At 49.6% G+C, this 23,873-nt stretch overlaps 2 protein-coding genes across 2 annotated transcripts; both read right to left on the bottom strand.

Moving 5' to 3' along the window:
- Window positions 1-23: 23 nt before the first annotated feature.
- On the bottom strand, window positions 24-17,999 carry LOC112924654 (cadherin-1-like). The gene is made up of 14 exons (XM_026005034.2): window positions 17,755-17,999; window positions 15,989-16,090; window positions 15,726-15,869; window positions 15,463-15,618; window positions 14,169-14,313; window positions 12,061-12,236; window positions 11,260-11,388; window positions 8,487-8,669; window positions 6,406-6,647; window positions 6,070-6,206; window positions 5,166-5,281; window positions 2,157-2,296; window positions 758-893; window positions 24-294 (listed from the first exon to the last, which is right to left on the bottom strand). Exons 1-14 carry the CDS (start codon window positions 17,797-17,799, stop codon window positions 205-207), a joined length of 1,941 nt encoding a protein of 646 aa, XP_025860819.2. The 5' UTR covers window positions 17,800-17,999; the 3' UTR covers window positions 24-204.
- A 1,551-nt stretch (window positions 18,000-19,550) lies between these two features.
- Window positions 19,551-23,610, bottom strand: LOC112924552 (histone-lysine N-methyltransferase PRDM9-like). The gene is given in 4 exon segments (XM_026004870.2): window positions 19,551-19,579; window positions 20,872-21,477; window positions 21,480-21,731; window positions 23,508-23,610. Coding segments are annotated over 4 exon segments (990 nt in total).
- Window positions 23,611-23,873: the final 263 nt, after the last annotated feature.

The raw sequence follows: 23,873 nt of genomic DNA, 5'->3' as shown, positions 1-23,873 counted from the left end.
GAGGCCAGCCACATCGAAGCAGCTTTACAGATGCCAGCACTGACTTTATTGATGCCTGAGATTCAGCTGCTACTGGAGATGGGGGAACCAGAGTCTCCCACAGGGAGTGTGATCTGGTGCCCTCTGCGTGGGTGCCTCAGTGAGCCGTGGGGATGGAACTGATGCTCATAGGCCAGCAGTTAGCCAGAGGCAATGGCTTAGCCACTAGCTCCCTCGATACGTGGTGTAGGACCATGGGCTCAGCAGCAGAGGCACGTGGAACCTGTGTGTCTCGTTGGCGATGGTAAAAACAACCTGAGAAGCAGAGAAGGCACCAGAAGAGAGTGAGGGGCCTGCCTGTATGTAGTACACAAGCAGCCCAGACTGTGGGCAGGGGGTAGGAATTAATCAGGGCAGGAGCCCCAAGGGCCAGCTGGAGCTGGGTGGAGCTGGAAACCTGGCCAGGGCTGTGGATGGGGCTGAACCCTGCCCAGAGAGCCCTCGGCTTAAGGAACCCAAAGGATCCACCCTGGATGGGGCCAGGTGATTGCCTCTGTCCACAGGGGCTGAATCACTTTTGGCCCCGCCCCCCACCTCACCCAGGGATGGTTGTGTTGTGGTAAAGTCCCTGGACACCTTTCCTCTGGGAGCTCAAAGCAGGTGAACTCATCATCTGCCACTGCCCTGGGAGAGGTGGGAGGGGTAGGACTAGCCTGACCACTTAGGAACCTGGGTGAATCATGGGCCTCCACCCCTCTGGCCCACCCCTGGCCCTCACCTCCACATATGGGTAGAAGCTCTCCTGCCCTCTCTTCTTCCAGTAGCCCTCAGTGTCAAAGGACAGCTTGTAGGTGCCTGCCTTCATCGGGCCTGGAGGCAGGAGCCCTGGGCAGCGGCCATCTGAGTCCGTGTAGCTGGAGAGCATTGAGGGATGGGGAGTGAGAAGTTGCCTCTGCCTGGCCCCCCAGGGTCTGCATGGCCAGTGGCCTCAGACCCCCCCACAGCCTGAGTCACTGGGAAAGCCCCCTAGCAGGACCATCTAGGGCCTGGGCTCCTGAAGCGTCCCAGGGATACCACTGCACTGACTTTTTAGACAGAACTCCCAATATACAGGAGTAGAAAACTAAAAAAAAAAAAAAAAATCCTCCTCTATTTTATGAGCAACAATCCTTTTACATTGGCATATTTTTCCCAGATTTTCTCTATACATAACTGCTTATTTATAAAGTTAGGGAAATACTCTAAAATGGATTATACTGTTCATACTATTTGATAACTTGTACTTTTCACTTAATCTATTGTGTGTGGCTTTCTGGATCAGTAACTGTACCCAAACCACCATCTGCACGGTGGCCTGTTTCCACTGCACCGAGTGTCTGCATGGAGGGCTCTGAGGGCCTGTCCCTTGGCTCGCTGATCAGTCCCCGGTCACCTCTGGAGAGCTCTCTCACCAGCTGTACTTTCAAGGTTCTGTCCTGTGACTGGAAGGAGCAGCATGGACCCACACAGTGTATGGGGGTTAGGAACGGGTCTCTACGACCCTCCAGAGTGGGCCACTCCCATGTGACCCAGAGGCCCAGCTTCTGTGAAGGATGGGGGGGCGGGGCGGATGAGTTCCATGTCCTCAGGCCCTGAACCTTTGTGGCCCAGCGGCCCATTCCCACCACTAGAGGGAGCCTGCCTCCTTCAAGAGGCTCGCAGGCAGCCCAAGCACCAGCGCGGGTGGGGGGCTGTGGCCGGGGCACTTGGCTTGCCTCAGCAGAGCCTGAGCCTGGGGCCAGGGCCCAGGGCCTGCTCAGGGGCCCAGCACTGCCAGGTGAGGCGTGGGATCCCAGCTTTTATTTGCTTCTTGCTGCCTCAGTCTCCCCATCTGTAAAAGGGGTAATTATGGCACCTGCCCACAGGCTGTAGTGAGAATAAGAACAGAAGTAAACTGCCTGTTACTCACAGTGACAATGAGATCTTTAGATTAGGCCTTAGGCCTTAGCCAACCCTGCTCTCAGTGAGAGGTATGTGAAGCTGTCCACGGCCCTAAGGCTGAGGGGACCATCTCACAGTGGTCAGCACTGCAGTCTGCCCTCAGGGTCCACACTGGCTGGCTGGCTGGGTCTTCTCCTTGTCTCCTGACTGGGGAGAGGTGCTCGGGACTCCTGTCCCACCCCAGACTTCAAGCTTACCTTTTCTTCAGCTCTGTCCACTGCTGGCCATGGTCCTCGAGCCTGGACAGACGGAGGCAGAGGCCCTGAGCCGGAAGCCCTGAGGCAGTGTCCAGCACATGTGTGGTCAGTGGGCTGCTGATCTGCTCCATGCCTCCGCCCTGAGCCGCAAGAGAGGGACAGGAATGAGTGCGTGGGGCTCAGCCTTATGTCCACATTGGCTTGGAGACAGCAGCCCTAGAGTAAACAGCCCTGGAGTATAGAGTTCACAGTGCTGCGGGACCCTGGAGGGTGGGGGTGGGGATGAAGTGGGGGCTAGGAATTGCTGAGTCAGCCACGTGAGGCTGTGGGGTGAACACACTGAAAAACAGTTGAGACAATGCTGGCCAGTCCCCCACCCCGCCACACCAACCTCTACCAGAGCGCCCTCCCCTGCACCCAGCCCTGCAGAGCATCTCCGCCCGGAGGCCTCCCCCTCCGGCAGGTCCAGACCCAGTCTCCTCATCCTCCCGGAGTCCAGCTCTCTGTCCCCTGGCTCACGGGTCACCTGGGACCTTAGCCCCCCGGCCGCTGCCGAGGAGCCAGGGGCGCAGTGTGCATGCCGGCCCCCTACCTCCGAGAAGCCCAGGTGTCGCTGGAGCGCCCGCAGTCTCGGGGCGGCCCCGGAGCTCATCCTGCCAGAGTGGGAGGTGGTCCCGGGGCGCAGGCACCTCCCCGAGCCCGCCCTCGTCCTGACCCTGGCCTCTCCCAGGGCCTAAGAGCCACATGTCGGACCAGACCAGGTAGGGGGGGCGCGTCCTTCAGGCGGGGAGGGCAGCTCCACCTCGGGGTCCACCGGGGTGTCCCAGGGTCTGCGCTGCAGGGCTCGGGTGGGGCGACAGGGGTGCACAGACCTGCGGGGGCTGCAGAGGCTCCTCCCAGGGCCGGAAGGGGAATTGAGCGCGCCTGCGGGAGCTGGGGTTCGGGGCGGGGCGCAGGGCTCGGGGCGGAGCGGGAGGTGGGGCGCGCGCGCCAGCTGGACTCTCCCCCGGAACTACTGGGGTTTTTCTGTTGGGTTGTTTTTTGTTTTGTTTTGTTTTTTTGTTTTTCCCCCTTCCCTGGGACACTAAGAATTTTGATGGAAGCCCCTCAGAGGGGGCAGATAGATTTTCCTATACTAACTGCCCGGAGAGACCACATGATGGTGCCTCAGTTTCCTCTTCTGTAAAGTCGCAGCAGTAATGTCTCCCGAGGTTGAGATGAAGCGAAGCTTCCTGAGCTGTCGCTCTTGTTGCACTACCTGCCCGTGGTCTTACTCCCCTCTAGCCCTCCACCCCTAAGGAGGCTCTACACACTACGGGTTAGGGCTGGGCTATGCAGTAATGAGAAAAGTAACAGCTGAGTATTACAATTATATACATATAAAACATTTTAGGTAGCATAAATTAAAATAAGGACACTCAAAAAAAAAATAAGGACACTCTTATATTTAAAATCTGGAAAGGTCTACACCATCGTGTTGGTTGACTGGTTGTGTTGCTCTGGATATGAGAACTTTTTTCTTCCCATCAAAGTGCGTGCATTTTCTAATTGCTGGATAGTGAGCATGGGGCATGTATAGTTTAAGAAGCAGCCCCTTCCAAGGTGGGGAAGGAGACCCTCATAGCAAAGGTTGGGAGTGTGCTGGTTACACCTACCTTGGAGGTAATTAAGAAATAACTTTGAGATTTAAACACATATGATGTTTGGCTGGTATTATGTTTATAGGAGATAATCCGAAACAGATGGTCCCACCTGTTTTTGCAAACACCCATGGGTACAATAGACGAGAAATAACCAGACTGTCTCCACTGGCGACAATTAAATAAATGGCCACTGTTACAGACCAGCACGTTCTGCAGTCCATTAAAAGAATGAAGCCCAATTGTGTGTAAAATGAACACTCCTTGAGTGGGAGTAGTGGCGAGGCATTAAACAGGATGTAGCAAGGTGGAGGCATCTATAGCTTGATGCTGTGAATGTAGCTTCAACTACATTAAAAAGAGTCACTCTCTTCATCCTCGCAACAATCTCATGATGTAGGTAGTATTATCCCCATTTTATAGAAGAGGCCCAGAGAGGCTCTGTAGTAGGATATTTTCTAGTATGATACACAGAAGACTTATACCAGTGACCATCTCTGGGATGAGCAGTTCTGAATACGGTTAGTTGTTACCCTGTTACTCCCTTTCTAGAGACCTGACACTCTGCCCCAGGAGAGAACTTCGTGGCTGGGAGAGAGTGAGAGAGCAGGGCCTCTCTGGGGCCTACTTCCCCATCCTGCATCCACCCAGACAGAACTGCAGTGCTTAGGATCCCTGCCCTTTTCACAAGAGACTTGAGACCTTCAGCCCATGCCTGGCCTTCTGGCACTCAGCCCTCTCTGAGAGCCAGGATTATCATTGGGACATTGCATACTCTGGAAACTTCTCTAATGAGAAGATGAAAAGGTCTCTTTTGGCATCTATAGGCAAATTAGAATAAAGTGCTTCTTCTTCAAGACCCATATCTACCAGAAAATTGTCATAATAAATATTCAAATGGCCCATCTTTGGATTCAAAGTTATAATAAAATATGAAAACACTTGAAAGTGATAAAAAAAAATTTGTGTTTTTAAAAAACAGTGTTTTTGGGGATCCCTGGGTGGCGCAGCGGTTTAGCGCCTGCCTTTGGCCCAGGGTGCGATCCTGGAGACCCGGGATCGAGTCCCACGTCGGGCTCCCAGTGCGTGGAGCCTGCTTCTCCCTCTGCCTGTGTCTCTGCCTCTCTCTCTCTCTCTCTCTCTCTCTCTCTCTGTGACTATCATAAATAAATTAATTAAAAAAAATTTTTTTTTAAAAAGTGTTTCTTTAAAAAACACTGTGAGGTGTAACTTATCAAGTCAGTGCACAATCTGAATTGCTATATACAGTAACTTGCTGTTTGCTGTGACAAGGCTGGACACCCACCTGGGAGGTCATTTCTGTAAAGGGCAAAGTGTTTGGTGAAAGATTCTGGTGACCCATACTTACAGCCTGAGACTCTGGTCCCCTCTGGCAGATGTCAAGGCAGTGTGAGTCTACTCCTGGGCAGTCTATGTGAGAGAAAGTGAGGAGCAGGGTCCCGGTGCCCGTGGCAGGAGGCTGGCCTAAGGAAGGAATGAGACAGAGAAGATCAGATTCTACAAATGTGTGAGCTGCCGCATGTCCTCTAACTTAAGTCTCTTGTCGTCTGCTGTCCCCCCAGAGCCCCATAGCCCCATTTCTCATTGGCTCACTGATCCAGCCTGAAAAGAGTCTACTTGATCTTACCATTTATCTGACTCCAAATACAGCTTCTTCAAAGAGCCCTGAGTATTCACTGGGTCCTCAGGCCTGGGTCTAGCACCACCATTTATGGGTACAGCCTGCCAGGTGCTGGGGGTCACAGGCAATGTAACCTGAAACTATGTGTATGCATGTGACAATGCATGTGAATGTGCATGTCTGAGCTTATGTATTGTGCTATGTGGATGTGAGCATGCCCGTGAAGGCATGCAGATGGGTACCAGGTATGAGCATGTGAGATGGCACTGTAGGGATGCACCCTGTCCCTTAGAGGGTCTGGGGGCAGAGCCTGCTACTCTTCTCAGTGCAGATGGTACTGTGCCCCTGGTCACCTTTGCTGGAACAGAGCAGCCAGACTGGACCCCTGTGTGATTCAGCCTCACTCAAGCCGTTCCTCACCCCCTGAGATGCTGGTCCAATCATTTAGTCTCAAGTCTACATTTTCATGAATGAAACAGGTAAGATAATACAGCCCCTCCTCTTTAGTTTCTGGTAAAGATGTGTTGAGATAATGTACACACAGCTAAGCCACAACATGGAGCATAACTTGCATCAGAGCATCACATCAATGGAGGGATGTGGCCCACAGATGAAACATCCAAGCCCCTACCATTGTCTGTAGCTATGACAACAGCTGAAAATGTTTGGGTTTTCATGTCCTCCATTTGCAGACTGGCTCGAGTGGAAATGACACCTGTTTCTGAGTTGATGTCCAACCGATGGCTTGGGTCGTCCCATATCTGGTACCTGAAAGGGATACACCCTCATTCTCATCGGGTTCGGGCCATGTGTCCCCCAACCACCCTCCCAGGGCATAATGAGTAACTGGGTGCTGACAAATTTAAGTATTTCCTCTGGCTGGCACTCCAGGCACATGGCTGGATTTCTGCCCTGGGGGTGTTGGGCAGGTCGGGGGCAGCAGGCCAAATCACACCTCTGGTCCTACCTGATTTTCTGAGACTGAAAGCTGTCTGGATCCTGGGCCTTGTACGATGTGATTTCCTGGCCCACACCAACATCCTTGGGCATTTCCACAATCTTTGTCGGGGGTACAAAGACAGGAGCCTCATTCACGTCAACCACGTCCACAGTGACTGTGGCTGTGGATGTGGAAAGAGATGCCAAGGGCACCTCATTCACCACTGTCACATAAAGGGTGTATTGCTGCGTGGTCTCAAAATCCAAGCCCTGAAGAACACAGCAAAGGGGAGTCAAGGGAGTCAGGCACATAGCTTTTGGGGACTTAGCCCAGCAGGCCTCCCTTTTGCTGGTCTACAATAGAGTGCAGGCCCTGGCTTATGACCCTCTGCTGGTCCTGAGGGAAGGTCATAGCTTGGTATGGCAGGGCGGAAGTGGCCTGGTAGAGAGTACTCTGTGCTCTCTGCTGAGCTGGCTCTCAGATACTTCACACTTTGCATAGCAGTGAAGAGGTGGACTGTGGTTAAGATCTTGGCTCTGCCATTAGCTGTGCAGCACAAGCTGGTGACTTTGCTTCTCTGGCCCTCGGTTTACTCACCATCAAATGTCCATAATTTCAGCGCTTCCCTGATGGAGTTGGTGTGAAAAATTGAGTGTTAGTGTATAGACAGCCTGTGGTACTTACTGAGACTGTGTGTTAGCTCCGTTTTCTTATCCTCGGACCTGTGAGGCAGTGGTGTGCCCTGAACAGGGTCCCCAGGTGGCTGGCCCAGAAGTCAGCTGAAATTGGATCCCTCTGACTTAGGCCTCAGCCTCAGCAAGGCCTGTGGTTATTCCCAGGAGTCAGTTCGCCCCCTAGCACATTCTCAGATTTGATGCAGGTTGATAGGTAAATGTTCTGGGGCATACCCTTCTGTCTGCACACTTGTCTAGATGCTCCCTTTGGCCTTCTCCATGCCTATTCCAAGTGTCTCCATATTTTGAGGCCAAAAGACCACATTTGGACAAAGAACAATAAGTGCCTGCTCCCTCTCCAGCCTCTTGAGAAAAAAATCCTCCTAGCCCAGCAGAGGTTCCTGGGACTGTCCTCTTCCCCCACAACTCCTTCCCTCCCTGTGGTCATCTTCTTCTTTTTAAAGATTTTCTTTATTTATTTGAGAGAGAGACACACACACACAGCAACAGAGAGAGAGAGAGAGAGAGCGTGCATGTGCACAAGCAGGGGAAGGGGCAGAAGTGGGGAGAAGCAGACTCCCTGCTGAGCTGGGATCCCAACATAGGACTTGATCCCAGGATCCTGGGATCATGACCTGAGCTGAAGGCAGGTGCTTCACTGGCGGAGCCACCCAGGCGCCCCCCACCCCTCTCTTCTTGTTTTCCTCTCTCTTTTTGATAGCTCATCTTCAGTTTTCTGGGGAATGGGGAGCAGATGGCTCCAGGCCCTCTGCCCACTCTGAAGACTATGGCTTTGGGGACCTGGCTTCCTGCCTCTAGGGGTAAAGCAACAGCTTCAAGCATAAGGGAGGGCAAACAAATGTCTCAGGCAAGACGATTCCAAGGCATTGCTCAGAAAGACTCGAGAGCCTGAGCCCCTCTGTTTTTGTTTTTTTTTAAAGATTTTATTTTATTTAGAGAGACAGAGAGAGGCAGAGACACAGGCAGAGGGAGAAGCAGGCACCACACAGAGAGCCTGACGTGGGACTCGATCCCGGGTCTCCAGGATCACGCCCTGGGCTGCAGGCGGCGCTAAACCGCTGCACCACCGGGGCTGCCCGAGCCCCTCTGTTCTTAAGACCCCTTTTCTCTCCCTCCTTCCTGTCCCCCCTTCCCCCCTCAGGGCCCCTCCCACTTTGAGGGGAATCCAAATGAAGACACCTGTCCCAGTTTAGCCCTATGGAAACATCCCAGATTAGTGTTTTTCAGGCAGAACTTCTGAGCTCTAGGGTGATGATGTGACCATTTTGACATAAGGACTAGAGAGGACCATCATCACAGCAGAAAGTCCTCACTGGGAAGCTGCCATCTTGGTGTTAAGAGTGTGGTGTCTGCTTCTGTCCTGTCCCAGGACTAATAGATCACGGCGGCCATCTCCTCAGAGCTCATACCCACCTTGGCTGTTTTCAAAAGGCCGTCATTGGTCTCAGGGTCCGTGGTGATAGTAAAGAGGCCACCTCTGTCATTGAGGATGGAGAACACTGCCTTCCATGCTGGGGAGCCAGCAGCATCAGCATCTTTCACGTACAGCCTCACTATCCCTGCATCCACCTTGTTCTCAAACACCTGGCCCGTGTACTGCAAGAGAAGGACACGGGCACTCATTCCTGATGTCCTGTGTGGGAACTTGGGAAACAAACAGCCTGTGCCAGCCTCACAGACTCCACTATTCTTAAGCAAGATGGGCCACAGTGGGCAGTCTTTTTCTTAAAGTGGGTATATGTGAACCTAAGCTGAGCACCTGCAAAGGCCCTGGATGTACATGGAGGCAGTGGGGCTTCCAACAGCTCAGTGTTTTCACCCTGTAGGCAAGGGGCTGGAAAGCTGACACCATGTCTCCCAAGCTCCCGCAGCTTCAGTCCCAGGTGTGTATCAGCTGAGGAGAATGTGTCCCTGTTGACCAAGTGCATCTGCCCCGGGCTCTATTCTCAGGTTGCAGCCCCTGTCAGAAGATAACTGTGGCCGTCAGCCTTGCAGGCCCAGGAACTGAGCAAGAAGTCAGACCTGGAGTGGCGCTTCGAGCCTGTCCCTTGCCCCTCCTGTCCCTTCTGACTCAGTCTCCATAGGGAGCAAGTGTCTGTGTCTTAAGTCTGTCCCGTGTGACTGTCAGAATTGCTATGCTGGAGCACCTGCCAGGCTAGACCCTGACTCCAGCTCTAGTCACTTTGGGAGCGATGCTGGCTTTATCACTCAGGAGGACTATTTGGATGATATGGGAATACCTACAACTGCCTCTCCATTTCAGTTTAGGGATTACAGGTATGTGGACCTCTGCCGTCCTCTCTTTGTATCCTGGCCTTTCTTTCTTTCTTTTAAAGATTTATTTATTAGAGAGAGAGAGAGACAGACAGACAGACAGACCAGCTGGGGGAGTGGCAGAAGGAGAAGGAGAAGTAGGTTCCCCATGGAGCAGAGAGTCTGATGTGGGGCTCGATCCCAGGACCCCAGGATCATGACCTGAGCTGAAGGTGGATGTCTCACCCAGGAGCCCCTATCCTGGCATTTCTTCTTGGGAACAAGTGACAGAGAAGGACGGGCTTCCTAATTGTAGCAGGTCCAGCAATAGCCACCTTCTGAGTTCAAATAATTTTCTCAATTATTTTTAGTGTCTATCTCCCAGAGTGGAGACAGTGTGCTGAGATCAGACTGGTCTGGGTTCAAATTCCCGCCTATGAATTCCTGTGAGCACTGTACATTACTTACTATGGTCCTCACCCTCAGAAGATAGAATTACTGCCCTCCCTTCATAGAAGATAAACACAGGGAGGTCAGATGACTTCTCCATTTCACTAGGCTGTCCGATCTGTATCACTTTCAGGTGATATTAATCTGCTTGGCAGCTCTGGAGGCAGGTGTTACTGTCACCATCGATTTTGGAGAAGGGCACAGAAAGGCTAAGGTCACAGTCCCAGGACTGAAAAGGGGACGCTTGGAACTTGGTTCCAAGGGCCACTGCCTTGAGCACATCCCTGGACTTCATGCCAGGGCTCTGGCCTATTTCCCCTGAGAGAAAGCAGCTCAGCCACCATGAGGACAGAACACAGACAGTAAAGAAGACGAGACAAAAAGAAGGAAGCTGTGTCGTAGTGTTGCCACTGGTCTGCCCAGTAGCTCGGGCCTTCTGTGTCTGGATGGTGTTACAGGGAGCAGTAAACCAGTCATGGTGCTAAACCATTCTTGTTGATTTTTCTGTTCATGTAGATGATAGCATGCCTGTTTCATGAGCCTGTGATCATGCAGGGAAGCTGTGAGGCACACAAACAGCTCAGTAACTTGGAATTGACAGTTGTTCTTGGTCGGTTGGCAGCCCTGGACAGCTACAGATACCTGTGTCCCAGCGAGAAGTTACTGGTCTAGCTGCTGAGCACTGAGGCTGGGAGGTTCTTGCCTTGCCCTGAGGTGCTGAGGAGGCGCATGTGGGACTGCCCATTGGGGCCCCACTGAGGTGTCGGAGATAGACTCATCACAGGAAGAGTGCCACAGCCCATCTTGAGAGTCCTCCCAGGCTATTGTGATGGGGATTTGTGGTTGGAGACTTTGAGCCCATTCCAATTGTTGCCTCAACTGAGAATACATAAAGGCACTTGGGACCTTTCTTTATTGAGGAAATATTGACAGAGTCTCACCAGGTGCACTGACGGGACACAAAGTGACAAGGGGTAGGGACAGTCCTAACACCTAAACAAATCCAACATTTTCAGATGGTGGTATGAGCTGAGAAAGAAATACGGTGTGCTGTGCCGGGGGTTACAGGCGATGGGCTTGAGTATAGTCTTCTCCAAGAAGGAGAGAGATGTTGAAACAGGGATGGGACTGGCATGTTGAAGGACCGGTGAGGAAGCAGAAAGGCTGGAGCTGGGGTGGGGGGGGCAGCTGAGGGATGGGACCAGATATGGAGCCCCTTCCCTGCCCTCAGGACAACCACATCTTGTCTGTGTCATGGACTCCACTGTCCACACTCATCTGCCTATTCCAGTCACCACAGGCCCAGAGAGGGATGTCCGTGCCCCGGGACAGGGAGAGTTGGTCAGTGTGACCCAAAGATGTCCAGAAGGTTCTAAAATGCAGTCAGACTGAGGTCTGAATCATGATACTACTGCCCAACACAGTGACACACAGATCGCTGTACAAAGGTCATGAGACATCCACCAGGTTTTCCTGGACTTACCGAAGTGGGGCTGAAGACGGGAGGGTTAGGGTTGCTCTGGGTGACTGTGATCACGGCCTTTGCTCTACAGCTTAAGCCTTCACCTTGGAGGTCAGCAGCTTGGACTGTCAGGGTGTATGCAGGAGCACTCTGCAGACAGGCATGTAGCAGTCAGCACTGAGGATTATAGATGTAGGTTTGGCTCATCCACCCAGTGGCACTCAGAGAGTAAATGTGGAACGCCAGAGGCAGCAAACCCCTCCAGTAAATGACCGGCTTTCAGGGGCAAGGGTCCTGTCAGGCACTCAAGGGGAGACGGGTCACCATTCAAAGAAACAAACTTTGGATAAATCAGACCATCCCCTCCCAATCAGACCCAGGAGGAGAGTTTCCTGGATTGGGATCTGATCAATATATATTCCCAGTCCCAGCACTAGGCCAGGGGGTCCTGGGACCCCTTCATTTATGTGTGGAACAGTTATGGAGGGTGTGATGTTAGTACTCTTCTGTTTCCACCAGAGAATGTGGTCTAAATTTGTGGGAAACAGAGTCATTTCATTTTGCTCGTTATATGAGGGGTCTTGAGGATCACATTTGTAATTAACCCCAGTGATACCTTAGGGTTTACTACGCCCAGGGCTCCAACAGCCTGCCTGCACCAGCGAGACCCTGTCTGTAGCAGATAGATGCCTCTTCTGATTGGTCAGGTGTCTGTTCTGATTGGTTAGGAACCTGCATTGATTGGCTGGTGCCTGTGCCTTAACTGGCTGAGACTAATTTACATGTAACTGCCCCACCTGCTGGCTCCTGCTACTCCCTGACCTGTTGGTCCAGCCCAGGATTGAGCACAGAGATGACTCCTGTTTGCCGGTTGATGGCGAACATGTTGGAGTGAGGTACCAAGGGATCTTGGCTGAGGATGGTGTAAACAATGGCTGCATTGTAGGTGTTCTCATGGTCATCCACATCTGTTGCGGTGATTTGTAGCACGGATGTTCCTACAAGGACAAAGGGGACAAGAGCTGTTAATCTCAGAGCTAAGGGCAACTCAGAGCTAAGGGCAACTCAGAGCTAACTGGCAGGGCAATACAAATTAATATCAAAATCTAAAATTAAATATGTTCCTTTTTTAGTCTATCACTATACTTATCAAATGATATAAGTTCTAGTTCAAATAATTCAGCAAATTATAATAATTTCTAGATGATTTGTTTACTTTTTCCAGAAATCTTCAGGGCATCTTTAAAAAAGTTGTATTTATTATTTTTGTTTTTAAAAATTTATTTATTATTTAAGTAAGCACTACACTCAGTGTGGGGCTCCACCCCATGACCCTGAGATTGAGAGTCACAAGCTCCTGAGCCAGCCAGGCGCCCCAGGGTATCTTTTCCAATTTTTTAAAAAAAGTTTTTATTTAAATTACAGTTGGCTAACATACAGTGTAATATTAGTTTCAAGTGTACAATATAATAATGCAGTGCTTCCACACATCACCTGGAGCTTATCAGGACATCTGCCTTCCTTCATCCCCATCACCTGTTTCCTCCATCCACGCCTCCCCCGCCCCCACACACAACCTCCCTTCTGGTGACCAGCAGTGTATTCTCTATAGTGAAGAATCTGTTTCTTGGTTTGCCTCTCTCTCTCTTTTTCTCTCTCTCTTCTCTTTTGGGCATCTTTTGACATGGCTGTCATTGTGGGATCCTTGTCCCTCATGAACATGGATGCTGAGATCTGCAGGTGCTCAAGGGGAGGGTGAAGTGGCTGTTTTATATCTCATCTGTCTAGCTGTTTGATGGTTCTTAGGCCTCTCTGTCCTTCTTGGTCCCTTGCCATTGTCAGGGGAGTCCTGTCGACAGAGACCAGACAGGACTGGAGCCAAGCACACAAGCCAAATGGAGAGAAGTGCTGGGCAAAGGTGGGTGGGGGCAGTACAGCCTCTGGAGTTTGGTCTACCGAGATAACCTGAAACATGTGTACCTCATGTGGGTGATCAGAGTACAACTGGCACTGGCTGGTGAGCCCTGGTTTGTCGTAGGGCCAAAGGCAGCATGAAGATAGAAAAGAATGAGGAATAAAGCATTAGTGGCTGCTAGCGGCAGGCCAGGAAGGAGAAGAAAGAATCCATCACAATGTCCTTTCATATGAAATACCCTGTGATTTTTTGTTTCATTTATCTTCAGTTCCAGAGAATGAGGACCTCAACATCCATTCCCAAAATGTCAGGTTAGAAGCCATGGACATGTGGGCCTATCAGTGTTGCCTATGATACTATCATGGGATTCCACAGGTTTAATGTCATGCCTGGAAGTCCAATAACCATTCGATGTGTAAGTAAGAGCCAATTGAAAGCGGAGTGTCCCCTGAATCAAGAATAATCAGTCAGGTTCTTGTTTGCAAGAGCATGAATTGGGAAATTTGTAGGGAATCCATCAGGGAGAAATGGAAGCTAAAGCAGAAAGGAGGTGTAGAGGAAGCTATGAAATGAGAATGGCCACAAGATGGAGGAGGGTCTGTCTGGGCACCAGTTATAGAGATGCAGAAACCAGCAAATGCAGACAGGATATAGAGACAGAAGTGAGGCAACCAGTGGGCATTGCCTGGACAGTGGTAGACCCATGATCCCTGCACTTCTTGGGCCCAAAAGGACCTTGTTGGACCTTCTTTGTGGGGTCCTTTCCACCTGTAGCCCTCCGCAATCCAAACTTTCTTGAGTAAGCCCGAGGGAGTCTCTGATGCTTGAACATTGCCCACCCCCCAACCCAGTCTTTACAATCTATCACTTCTCATCTCCAAGTGGAACTCTTCTGTTCACTGGAACCCAGGATGTTCATCTCCTCTAGTGTTTATACTTCAGTTTCCCAAATTCTTTATATTTTCCCTGAATTTACTGGCATGTCTCACTAAAACCCTGTCTTGTTCTAATTCACCTGGATGGGCTCTTTCCATCACAGACCCCTCAAAGACCTCCTGGGTGAATTCGGGTCTGTTGTCATTCTGGTCTGTCACTGTGATCACAATCTCCAACGTATCCTCCACAGCATTTCCAGTTGAAGACACAGCATGAAGGAAAAGCTGAAAAGCAATAAAAGTACAGCAGGGGCCTGTGGGGGCCACCCTAGCCAGTGGGTAGCTGTCCCACAGAAAGCTCATTACAGTGAGAGCCCACTTCCTACCTTAATCTCACACTTCAGTGCCTAGGAGTCTGAGAAAGCAGCACTGACCTCAACCTTGGTCATGTCACTAAAGATTGTGTCTGTGTCACCTCAGGTTCCTCTGATGTGATGCTCAGGGCAGAGTACTAGCTGTCATCCTACTCACTCCCTTCTCCATAGAAAGTGCCTCTTCTGGGCACATTGCCTCCCATGCAGCTGGGTGGGACTGATGGCTTGGTTTCTGCAGTCTGAGCCCCTTCTCCCTTACAGGGTAGGAGAGGTGGGCCAGCTCTGAAGGAAGGCAGTGTCCTCGGGAGGAGAACAAACTGAGGCTTTATATGGGCCTCCATTTCCCTCAGAGGGGTGTGGTGGAGAGTCTTCTGGACAAAACACCCCAGAGAATTGTATTTAAAGGATGCTCAGCTAACATACATCAAGAACTTAGCCAGAGCTCGATATCATTCAAAATGCTTCACATACATTAATCCAACAGCAAAGGGAGGCTGAGGGTGTCACGACCATATCCATGGACATAGAATAAAGAAGTGTCAGAGCTGGGCTCTGACTCTGGGTCCTACACTCTTAACATTTAGAGATTATCTAGAATATTCCAATCTAGAGTCTACTTTCTGTCTCCCTGCTGCACCTTGGTCTTTGCCGCACAGGTCCTGTCTTTCTCTCCTCTAGAGCGGGAGTCTTCGTGATGCGTCTTTGTAGCTAACAGTAGTGGCAGAAACCATAACAACAGCCTACATCTCCCTGCAGTGCTGCTTGCTGTCTTCTCTGAGCGCAGAAGCTTGCATCTCATGGAACCCTCACCCCAAAAAGTCTTGGAACTTGTCCACAAGTGCACAGCTAGTTCTTAAGTGGTAAATCCCAGATCCGTACCCACCTCTGCCTACCTTTCCCTCTTAACTGTCAAGTGTGACACCTGGAATATAACAGGTGTTCAAAAAATGCTTCACGAGTAACTCCAAAAGTTAGATGGTTGTCTGAAATATTTAGAAAATCAGATGACTGCCCTGATGAGAACCCCCCACTCCCCCGAAGCCACATACAAGACACTCACAACATAGTGGGATTTTTTTTCTCTGTCCAGGGGCTTCGTCACCTTCAGCCATCCTGTTTCTCTGTCCATGATAAACACGCCATAAGGAGGTTCATCAGCACCTGTGCCAGTGATGCTGTAGAAAACCTGGATTTCCTTGTTCTTGTTAGATTTGACCTGAAGGCAATACAGAAGCAGAACAACCCAAGAAGGACCACAGTCAAGTGTAAGTCCCTCTCCATAGGGAACTATAGGATGAAACCAGAGTCCTCCCTTTGCAATACCTGAGCCACCATCTTTGGGAATGGCCCTCTTTCATTCTCTGGGATGGAGATGGGAGGGACAACCCAGTCTCTCTTTTGCCTCTTGAGACCGAAGCGGGCATGAGGGAAGGTTAGCACCTCCATCTGGTATCCAGCGTGAGCACCCTAGAAGGACAGGAAGTGAGGGACCATAGCACAGACCTAACTTCAGGGAAGCTGGCTCTTATAAACACCACACTGAAAAAAAAAACAAAAAACAAAAAACAAAAAAACACCACACTGACCTGCTGGAGGGTCTCGTTACCATGCAGATCTTTCACCCCCAACCCCAGTTTTTGAGGTGTCTTGGGAGCCCCCTCACTGAAAGGCATCCTCTGGGCAAAAAGCTGCAAAATCAATGAGAAGTAGGTTAAGAGCACAGGGGACAGGCTTTGGGACAATGCTTGGGGTCCAGACTGTGTGTCAGCACTCAGTGTCTTGTTCTCCTATGCTGCCCAGAAGAACAAAGGCCTCCACCTCCACCATGGCTTTCAGGGTTTCCCAACACCTTCCCCTGAGGGGAAGGCTGAGAGGGGGTGCTCTGTGATATCATGGGAGGGGTGAGATGGAGTGAACATCTTCTCCCTAAACCCAGGAGATCAGAGAACTTTCTTAAGCACTGAATGTAGTGCATGTTTTAATCTACCAAAACTAGGCCAAAATCTGGTATAAAACCTCTTTTTGGAGACACCTTTCATGTACAACGACAGGGGGTTGGTTCAACCACAGCCCAATCCTGGTTATTATGTAACAGGGAAAACTGCAAGAAAAGTGCTCAAGATAGTTTGTGCAGGGAAAGAAACAGGTGAGAAAGGAAGATAAGGGCTCAGGAGTGTTTGTAAGAGAAAAATGTGCAGGTGTCCAAGTGTGTGTGCACAGCTGCGTGTGATCAACAGATGTTCCCTCTGAATAATGGAATTATTATACTGGGTGGTTCTTATTTTCTGTGTTTTCTTAATTTTTAAAACCATGACAACTGCATATTATCAGGAAAAACCCAATAAATTATTGCTGTTAAGTAAAAGAGCTTGCAAATTAACATATTAAAGTACATATATCAGAATGTTATAGGATTTTTCTCTAGGTTATGAGATTAAGAGCCTCTTAAATTAAAAAAGTATTTTAAAAATTGTCTTTAGTAGGGGGATCCCTGGGTGGCGCAGTGGTTTGGCGCCTGCCTTTGGCCCAGGGCGTGATCCTGGAGACTCGGGATCGAATCCCACATCGGGCTCCCGGTGCATGGGGCCTGCTTCTCCCTCTGCCTGTGTCTCTGCCTCTCTCTCTCTCTCTCTCTCTCTGTGACTATCATAAAAAAAAAAATTAAAAAAAATTGTCTTTAGTAAATTTTGAACAGTTTGATCTTTGATCTTTTTTTTTTTTTTAAAGATTTTATTTATTTATTCATGAGAGACACAGAGAGAGAGGGGCAGAGATGCAGACAGAGGGAGAAGCAGGCTTCATGCAGGGAGCCCGACATGGGACTCTCGATCCCAGGACTCCAGGATCACACTCTGGGCCGAAGGCAGGTGCCAAACCGCTGAGCCATCCAGGGATCCCCTCTTTTTTTTCAAGTGTGCTCCACACCCAGTATGGGGCCCAATGCGGCACTTGAACTCCCAACCCTGAGATCAAGACCTGAGCTGAGATCAAGAATTGGATGCTTAACTGACTGAGACAGCAGGTGCCCCAAGCAGTTTGGTCTTTGAAACAGCATCTGTGGGTGACATTCCTCCCCAAGGGTTCTCAGAGGCTGATTCAGATACTGGCTCGGCTAATAGGACTGGGGCCAGACCTGCGTGCGGCCAGACAAGGGAGAGTCCGAGGATCAAAGACAAATTTGGTCAATTTCATATAAGTTTACCATCATGTGCTGCTTGGGCCCTGGTTAGACTTGTCCCCACCCTCTTTGTGGAAGGGGCTTTGCTGTTTTAGGTTCTTTGTTAACCGTCCTGGTGAGTGACAGCCTCACCCATCCAGCAATGGTCCCCAAGCAAGCCCTCAGTGTTCTTACCTGGGTGGCAGACAAGAAGAGCAGAAAGCAGGTGGGACCAGCCATAGTATAGCTGTGGTGGCCGCTGCAGTCACAGAGTGGTGTGTGATGGGGATCGCTGGCCAAACTGCCTGGTTGTCTCAGCCCCTGATGTCCCACTGCCCAGGGACTATCGATTGTCCATGGCAACCACAGTGTGTGTGTGTGGGGCGGGGGCAGGTGCTGGGAAGACAACAGGTGCAAAGATCTGCCATGTGTTACAGGAATAGGGCGGTGGCCTCAGCTAAGGGCTTCTCAGATGTCTACAGGGGACAGAGACTCGGAAACCAGCCAATGTCAGGTATTCCTCTGAGCCTCCTCTTCGAAAGGAGGATAATGACTGCTAGCAGCTGATATAAACACCTGGCTAGCTCCCTTGCATGCCGTGACCTGGGAACATGTGAGATAGTGAGGACAGGGTGAAGTCACTGTAGGTATCATTCACTGCCATTTTCACAGCACAGGTCAGCTCTGTTCTATGAAGGTGGGACTTCACACAGGTGGATTGGGTGGGGTGGGGGAGCCCTCTTGTAGGCTGGTGGCCACACTGGGAATGGGGTTTGTTGCTGAAGGGGAGGAAGAAGGAAGAGACAGGTGTCTCCTCATCTTGAATTGGTAAACCTCCCAGGGGGAGTTCCAGGTCAGTTCTGGGAGGAAATGGAGGCAGGAATCACCTGGAAGCTTATGGGTTCTCCTTCCACTATATTACAGTTGTGAGTTCCTCTGCCAGCATGACCCCTAACCCTGTCCTCTGCGATGGCTCATGCTTAAGTCACAGAACACTGAGGGTTTGGGTGATTTCTCAGCCTGATGCTGTATAGGGAAGAGAATCATCCCCTCTCTTCTTTCCATAGGGAAAGAAAGACACCAATATGCACCTTCCTTTACAAAAGCATATGGGACCAGAGAAAATGGTAATGAATATTTATTATTGAAATCCACCTTGCTGACATAGAGACTCTTTACAAGCCTGGTACGGGGAGAGGGACAGAAGGATCAGTGTTCCAGGTCATGGGGTTTGGGTGCCCCTCACATGGGCCACTCTCCTTTTGGTATCTCCTAAGAGGGTTGAGGTTCAGAATTCAGCCTCATGAAGCCATTCTAGGAGGAACTAGACTGAGATATGCTTCCCTCAGAAGCAGGGGGATGGGGTGTGTGGATGTGGAGCTCCTGCACGAGCGAATGTGGTAGCTGCCCTCATTCATTGTACTTCCTGGAACACCATTGCCTCCTTTCTGTATTGGAAGTGAGTTTTGGTTCTAAGAAAAGCTGTCAGCACCCTCATGTTACCTCCCCAGTAGTGGAGATAACATGCTTACTTAGTGTTCACTTCCAGTCTTGCTACCTGCTGTGTCCATGGGAATTCTGTGCTTCTGGGGCACTGTGGATTTTATTTGTGGATGGGTGGCCAGGAATGGTTGATGTTGTGCATATCTGCCCTGCTCCATCGTCCTTTCAGACTTCACTTATTGTACATAAGTTTAAAGATAAAATAACCAGGAGTTTCAGGATAGCCACGGCTGTGCATTAACCCATTTAGGGTCCAGGCATGAGCTGAGCTGTGGGCTTTGTGAACGCTGTATGTGGGTGGGACAGTGAGAAGGCTCAGACTCGCCAATGGTATGTCCAGTTCCTACAGATGCTGAACAGAGTCTGTTCTCAGCAAGGGGGGCCGAGGTTCTCATTTCACAGGTTATTGTCAGTACTGCCTTCCTTGGGCTCATGGGAAGGGCAGCGGCCTGGAGGGAGATGGACCCACCCACTCTGCATGCCTGACCTCACACCTCCTTCTCAGGGCTAGCTGAGTCTGCAGAGAAACCAGTGGTGCCTGTCCAGTCTCTGAATCTGGCTCTCTGGCCCCTACCCTCTCTTTGTCCTCCCCTTGGGCAGCACTAAAGCCCTTGAAGAGAGGGGTGTTGAAAGTTGCACACGAGAGAACAACAAAGAGGGGGGACTTGTATTCTCATCATCTCTGTGCCAGATTCTGCCCATGCCTACTCAACTTTGAACATCAAACCAAAGGCTGGAGTTAGCATTCCCATTCTCCAGATTATAAAATAGGCACGCAGAGGTTGAGTATCTTGCCCTGTCACACAACTGGTGAGGGCACAGCTGAGACTTAAACCCCCTATAGTCTGATATGGAGCCCATACGCTGTGCACCATGAGATGCCAACCCTGATGGGAAAGCAAGGAGTGGGAGAGAGGAGCTGCCCTAGACTGAGCCAGGCACACAGAGGTGCACACACACAGTACACATATATACACACACATGCACACGTACTCTCCCCACCCCCGTGTTCATTTCTGAAGCTACAGAGGTGGGTGGGAGCTAGGAGAGGAGCCAGGAGAAGCTCAGGGAGGAGGGTGGCAGCAGAGGGCAGGGGTCTCTTAGGGGAAAACACCACACTTACCATGAGACCAAGATGAGACCCTGATGAGAGTGTGTCAAATCCTAGATTTCTCTCCTTAGCCCAGAATTTGATTCTTCAGTGCTCTACCCAGATTCATTCCTGACTTACACCTTTCCAGGGCTTGAGTTTTCCTGCAGAGACCTGGGCTAAGAGTATGAGTTTTCTGGCCCTGCTGGACCCTTCTGCTTTCAGTGATAAGGGGGGAATGAAGTATGTAATGTGGACTTCAGATTGGTATGAACACAAAATTTATTAGAACAAGAGGCCAAAAAACCATGGAGGGGATTTGTGTCCATATCCCCAGAGAACTTAGGGAATCTTTCCCTGTTTGTATACTTGATCTCTTGTCCTGAAAGTAGAGGATTTCTTTAACTGGTTATATGTACTCTGATTATATTCTTTGGGAGTGTATGCACTCAGTAGGCTTCCTCTAACCTCCCTCAGAGCTGAGGTGGAGTGTGCAGTGGCTACATTTGTTCTCCAGCAGCTGAGATGCAATTTATTTATTTTTTTTTAAAATATTTTATTTATTTATTCATGAGAGACACACACACACAGAGGCAGAGACACAGGCAGAGGGAGAAGCAGGCTCCATGCAGGGATCCCAATGTGGGACTCGATCCCGGGACCCCAGGATCACGACCTGAGCTGAAGGCAGATGCTCAACCACTGAGCCACCCAGGCACCCCGCCCCGAGATGCAATTTATTGATGAAGCCTCTAAGTGTGTCCTCTGGTGTGTGCTGAGAGTTGACCTCTTTGTAAAGCCTCGCCTACACTCCCTGCAAACATAGGGCTTCTCCCCTGTGTGTGTCCTCTGGTGTGTGATGAGATTTGACCTCCGTGTAAAGCTTCGCCCACACTCCCAGCTAACATAGGGCTTCTCCCCTGTGTGTGTCCTCTGGTGTGTGCTGAGAGTTGACCTCTTTGTAAAGCCTCGCCTACACTCCCTGCAAACATAGGGCTTCTCCCCTGTGTGTGTTCTCTGATGTATGATAAGATTTGTTCTGTGTGTAAAGCCTCGCCCACACTCCCTGCAAACATAAGGGTTCTCTCCCATGTGTGTCCTCTGATGTCTGCTGAGATGTGACCTATCATTGAAGCCTCGCCCACAGCCTCTATATTTGACTCTTATAATTCTTGTCATTCCTACCCCCTTGAATAATTTGCCTGTGTCCTCTGGATTCAATTTCTGTGAGCCTGCGCTGGGCTCTTCCTTCACTATTCCCTCACACGTTGTTTGTCCTTTGCACGGGGTGGAAAAGGCCCTTGAAATTTTTCTCTGCCTTATACTTTAGGCAAAGGTTTGAACCTTTCTTTGCCCTCTTGACCTTTAGCTCTGTCATTCCAGCACTGTGGATCAGAATGTTGCTGCTGCTGCTGATTCTGACAACCTGGGCATGGATCTTTTGGTTGGAAATGTTCTCTTATAGATATTCGTGGGAGGATCTGAGAAGGGTGATTGTGTTCCAAATGCTGGCTGAGGAATTTCTGACTGGAGAAGGACAGAGAGCAGGATGGACATGGATATATCTCTGGGTTAGGTTCTGCTGAAAGAGGAAATTTTTGGTCAGGTAGATGTTGACAAGACTGCCTATGTTGTATGCTTATTCTCCTGGTAAGGCCACTCTAGTACTCATTTTCATTGTGTAGACAATGCAAGCTCTGTCCCCTGCCAGGTGTTCTTTCACTTTTTCATTCAATTTTTACTTACTACATCTCCTTACTAAATCCAGAAAGCCTATATCAAGAGCCTTTTCTACGTATTGCCCAGACTAGGTACCTTCAAGTAGCATCAGAGGCAGCTTCTCTCCTTATATAGATGGAAGTAGAGTGAACTTTCCCCACATACAAGTACCTTCTAAGTCATATGACTCTGTGAAAGTGTCTGCAGTGATTTTATTCCTTTGAGAGGCAACAACTCTCTTGATGACTTAGATGGAATGTGTGAGTAAATATGAACTTGAATCTCCCCATTTAAAAAGACATATTTAATCGGGGACCAATATGTGTCTGGATCTCTATCAGAAAGTGGAATTTAGGTTAGATGAGACAGAGTAGTTCAGGTCTCATGGACTAAGGGCCCTGGCTTCTGCTGCCCCAGTTAGGTCATAAATTGCTTCTCTTTTAGTTTTCTACAGATCATAATGTAAAAGCATACCCTTAATACTGTATTTATTTCATTCAGTCTTAGCCCATTTCAAATACAATAGGAAGTCCTGTTTCAAAATATTTCCCCAACCAATTACAGGGATATATATCACACCCCCGACTGCCATCCATCTGCCAACCCACCATCTCCTCTCATTTAAAGATGAAGTAATCTCGGAGGGGATTCCCCACTGCAGTCTTTTCTCCAAAATTAACCAGAGCATCATCTAAAAACAGAGAATGTCACTCTCCAGTTGAAAACTGCACAGTTGTTCCATGTCATTCCGGAAAATCCCCAGTGTGTGGGCGTGGACCATACGCTCTAGGGCATCTGTATCTACCTGGCCTCCACTCTTGCCCTCTATGCTTCCTCCATCCGAGTGGGTGCTCAGCTACATACCACACACACTCCACCTCTCTTGTGCCTCAGAGCAGCTGTCCTAGTGGGCCCCCTCTGCTTGGAATCCTTTGCTTACAGGTGTTTGCACATCCTACATGTTATTTCCTGAAAGAGCCCTAACCTGTCCAAGCTCTGTCACACCCCTCCCCTCCGCCACTAGTCCCCAGACACTTTCCCAGGATAATTTTTATTTTCAAAGCACTAATTGCTGTGTGATGTTATGTACACATATGCATATGTATATGTGTTTCCCTTGTTCATTCAGTCATCAGCTGCTGAAGGGCAGTGATTCTGAAAATCTCGTTCAATCTGTATCTCCAGCTCCTGGACGGCTATCTGGCACAGAGTAGGATCTCACATGACAGCTAACTGAATTATGAGTGAATACAAACCAGCATACACATATCATTTAGAAATATTGAGCAAATTAAGAAGAAAGAGCTAAAAGGGCAGAAGAAACTGCCTTGGTGAGAGAGCTGGTAGGTGCTTGAAAACTTGGTTTTTGCCTCTAAGGTGGTGTTTTTTTTTAAATCAGTATATTTGTTATATATTTTGTGTAGGAAGTACTTAAGAAATCAGAACAAAAATTAAAAATTTAAAAATTGTTCCTAAGAGTCCAGTGTATAAGAAATGAAGCCTTATTTCTGGAGCATCTGAACTGCAATTGTACTGACGTTAGACAGAATTTTACTCTATTTAAGAGCTGGACTGTGGAAATTGCCAAGGAGAATTCTTCCTTTTCTTTCGGTTCTGAAGAGCCAGTGCTGCCCACCTTTCCCTGCTATGAGCTCGCTCTTCCACTTGCTTCCCCACTTGATGCCCAGCTCCTGGGATACTCTGTATATTCTCCTACTCTTACCCGTGTTTAAATCCATGAAAAAGTTTTTCTTGTCAACAAGATTTGGAAAATACTCACCTTCTGGTGTTTACTCTGCTCCACTCTGAATGCCACCCAAGAAGGTTTGACTATAAAGTGATGAGAAATCAGTGTTTTGGTTGGTAAATGTTTCCAAATTCCAGAGGCTCTCACTAGAGACACAGAATTCTTAACTAGGGAGTGACGAGTACATGGATTATCAAAGGGTGATTGGAAAACAGTTTCTGATGTATCATCAAAGCCTATGCTGCTATTGATGGC

This window comes from Vulpes vulpes, chromosome 12 (assembly GCF_048418805.1).
Source record: "Vulpes vulpes isolate BD-2025 chromosome 12, VulVul3, whole genome shotgun sequence".
Taxonomy (NCBI): Eukaryota; Metazoa; Chordata; class Mammalia; order Carnivora; family Canidae; genus Vulpes; species Vulpes vulpes.
Note: the sequence above shows the minus strand (reverse complement) of the source record. Positions and strands in the feature narration are given on the sequence as shown.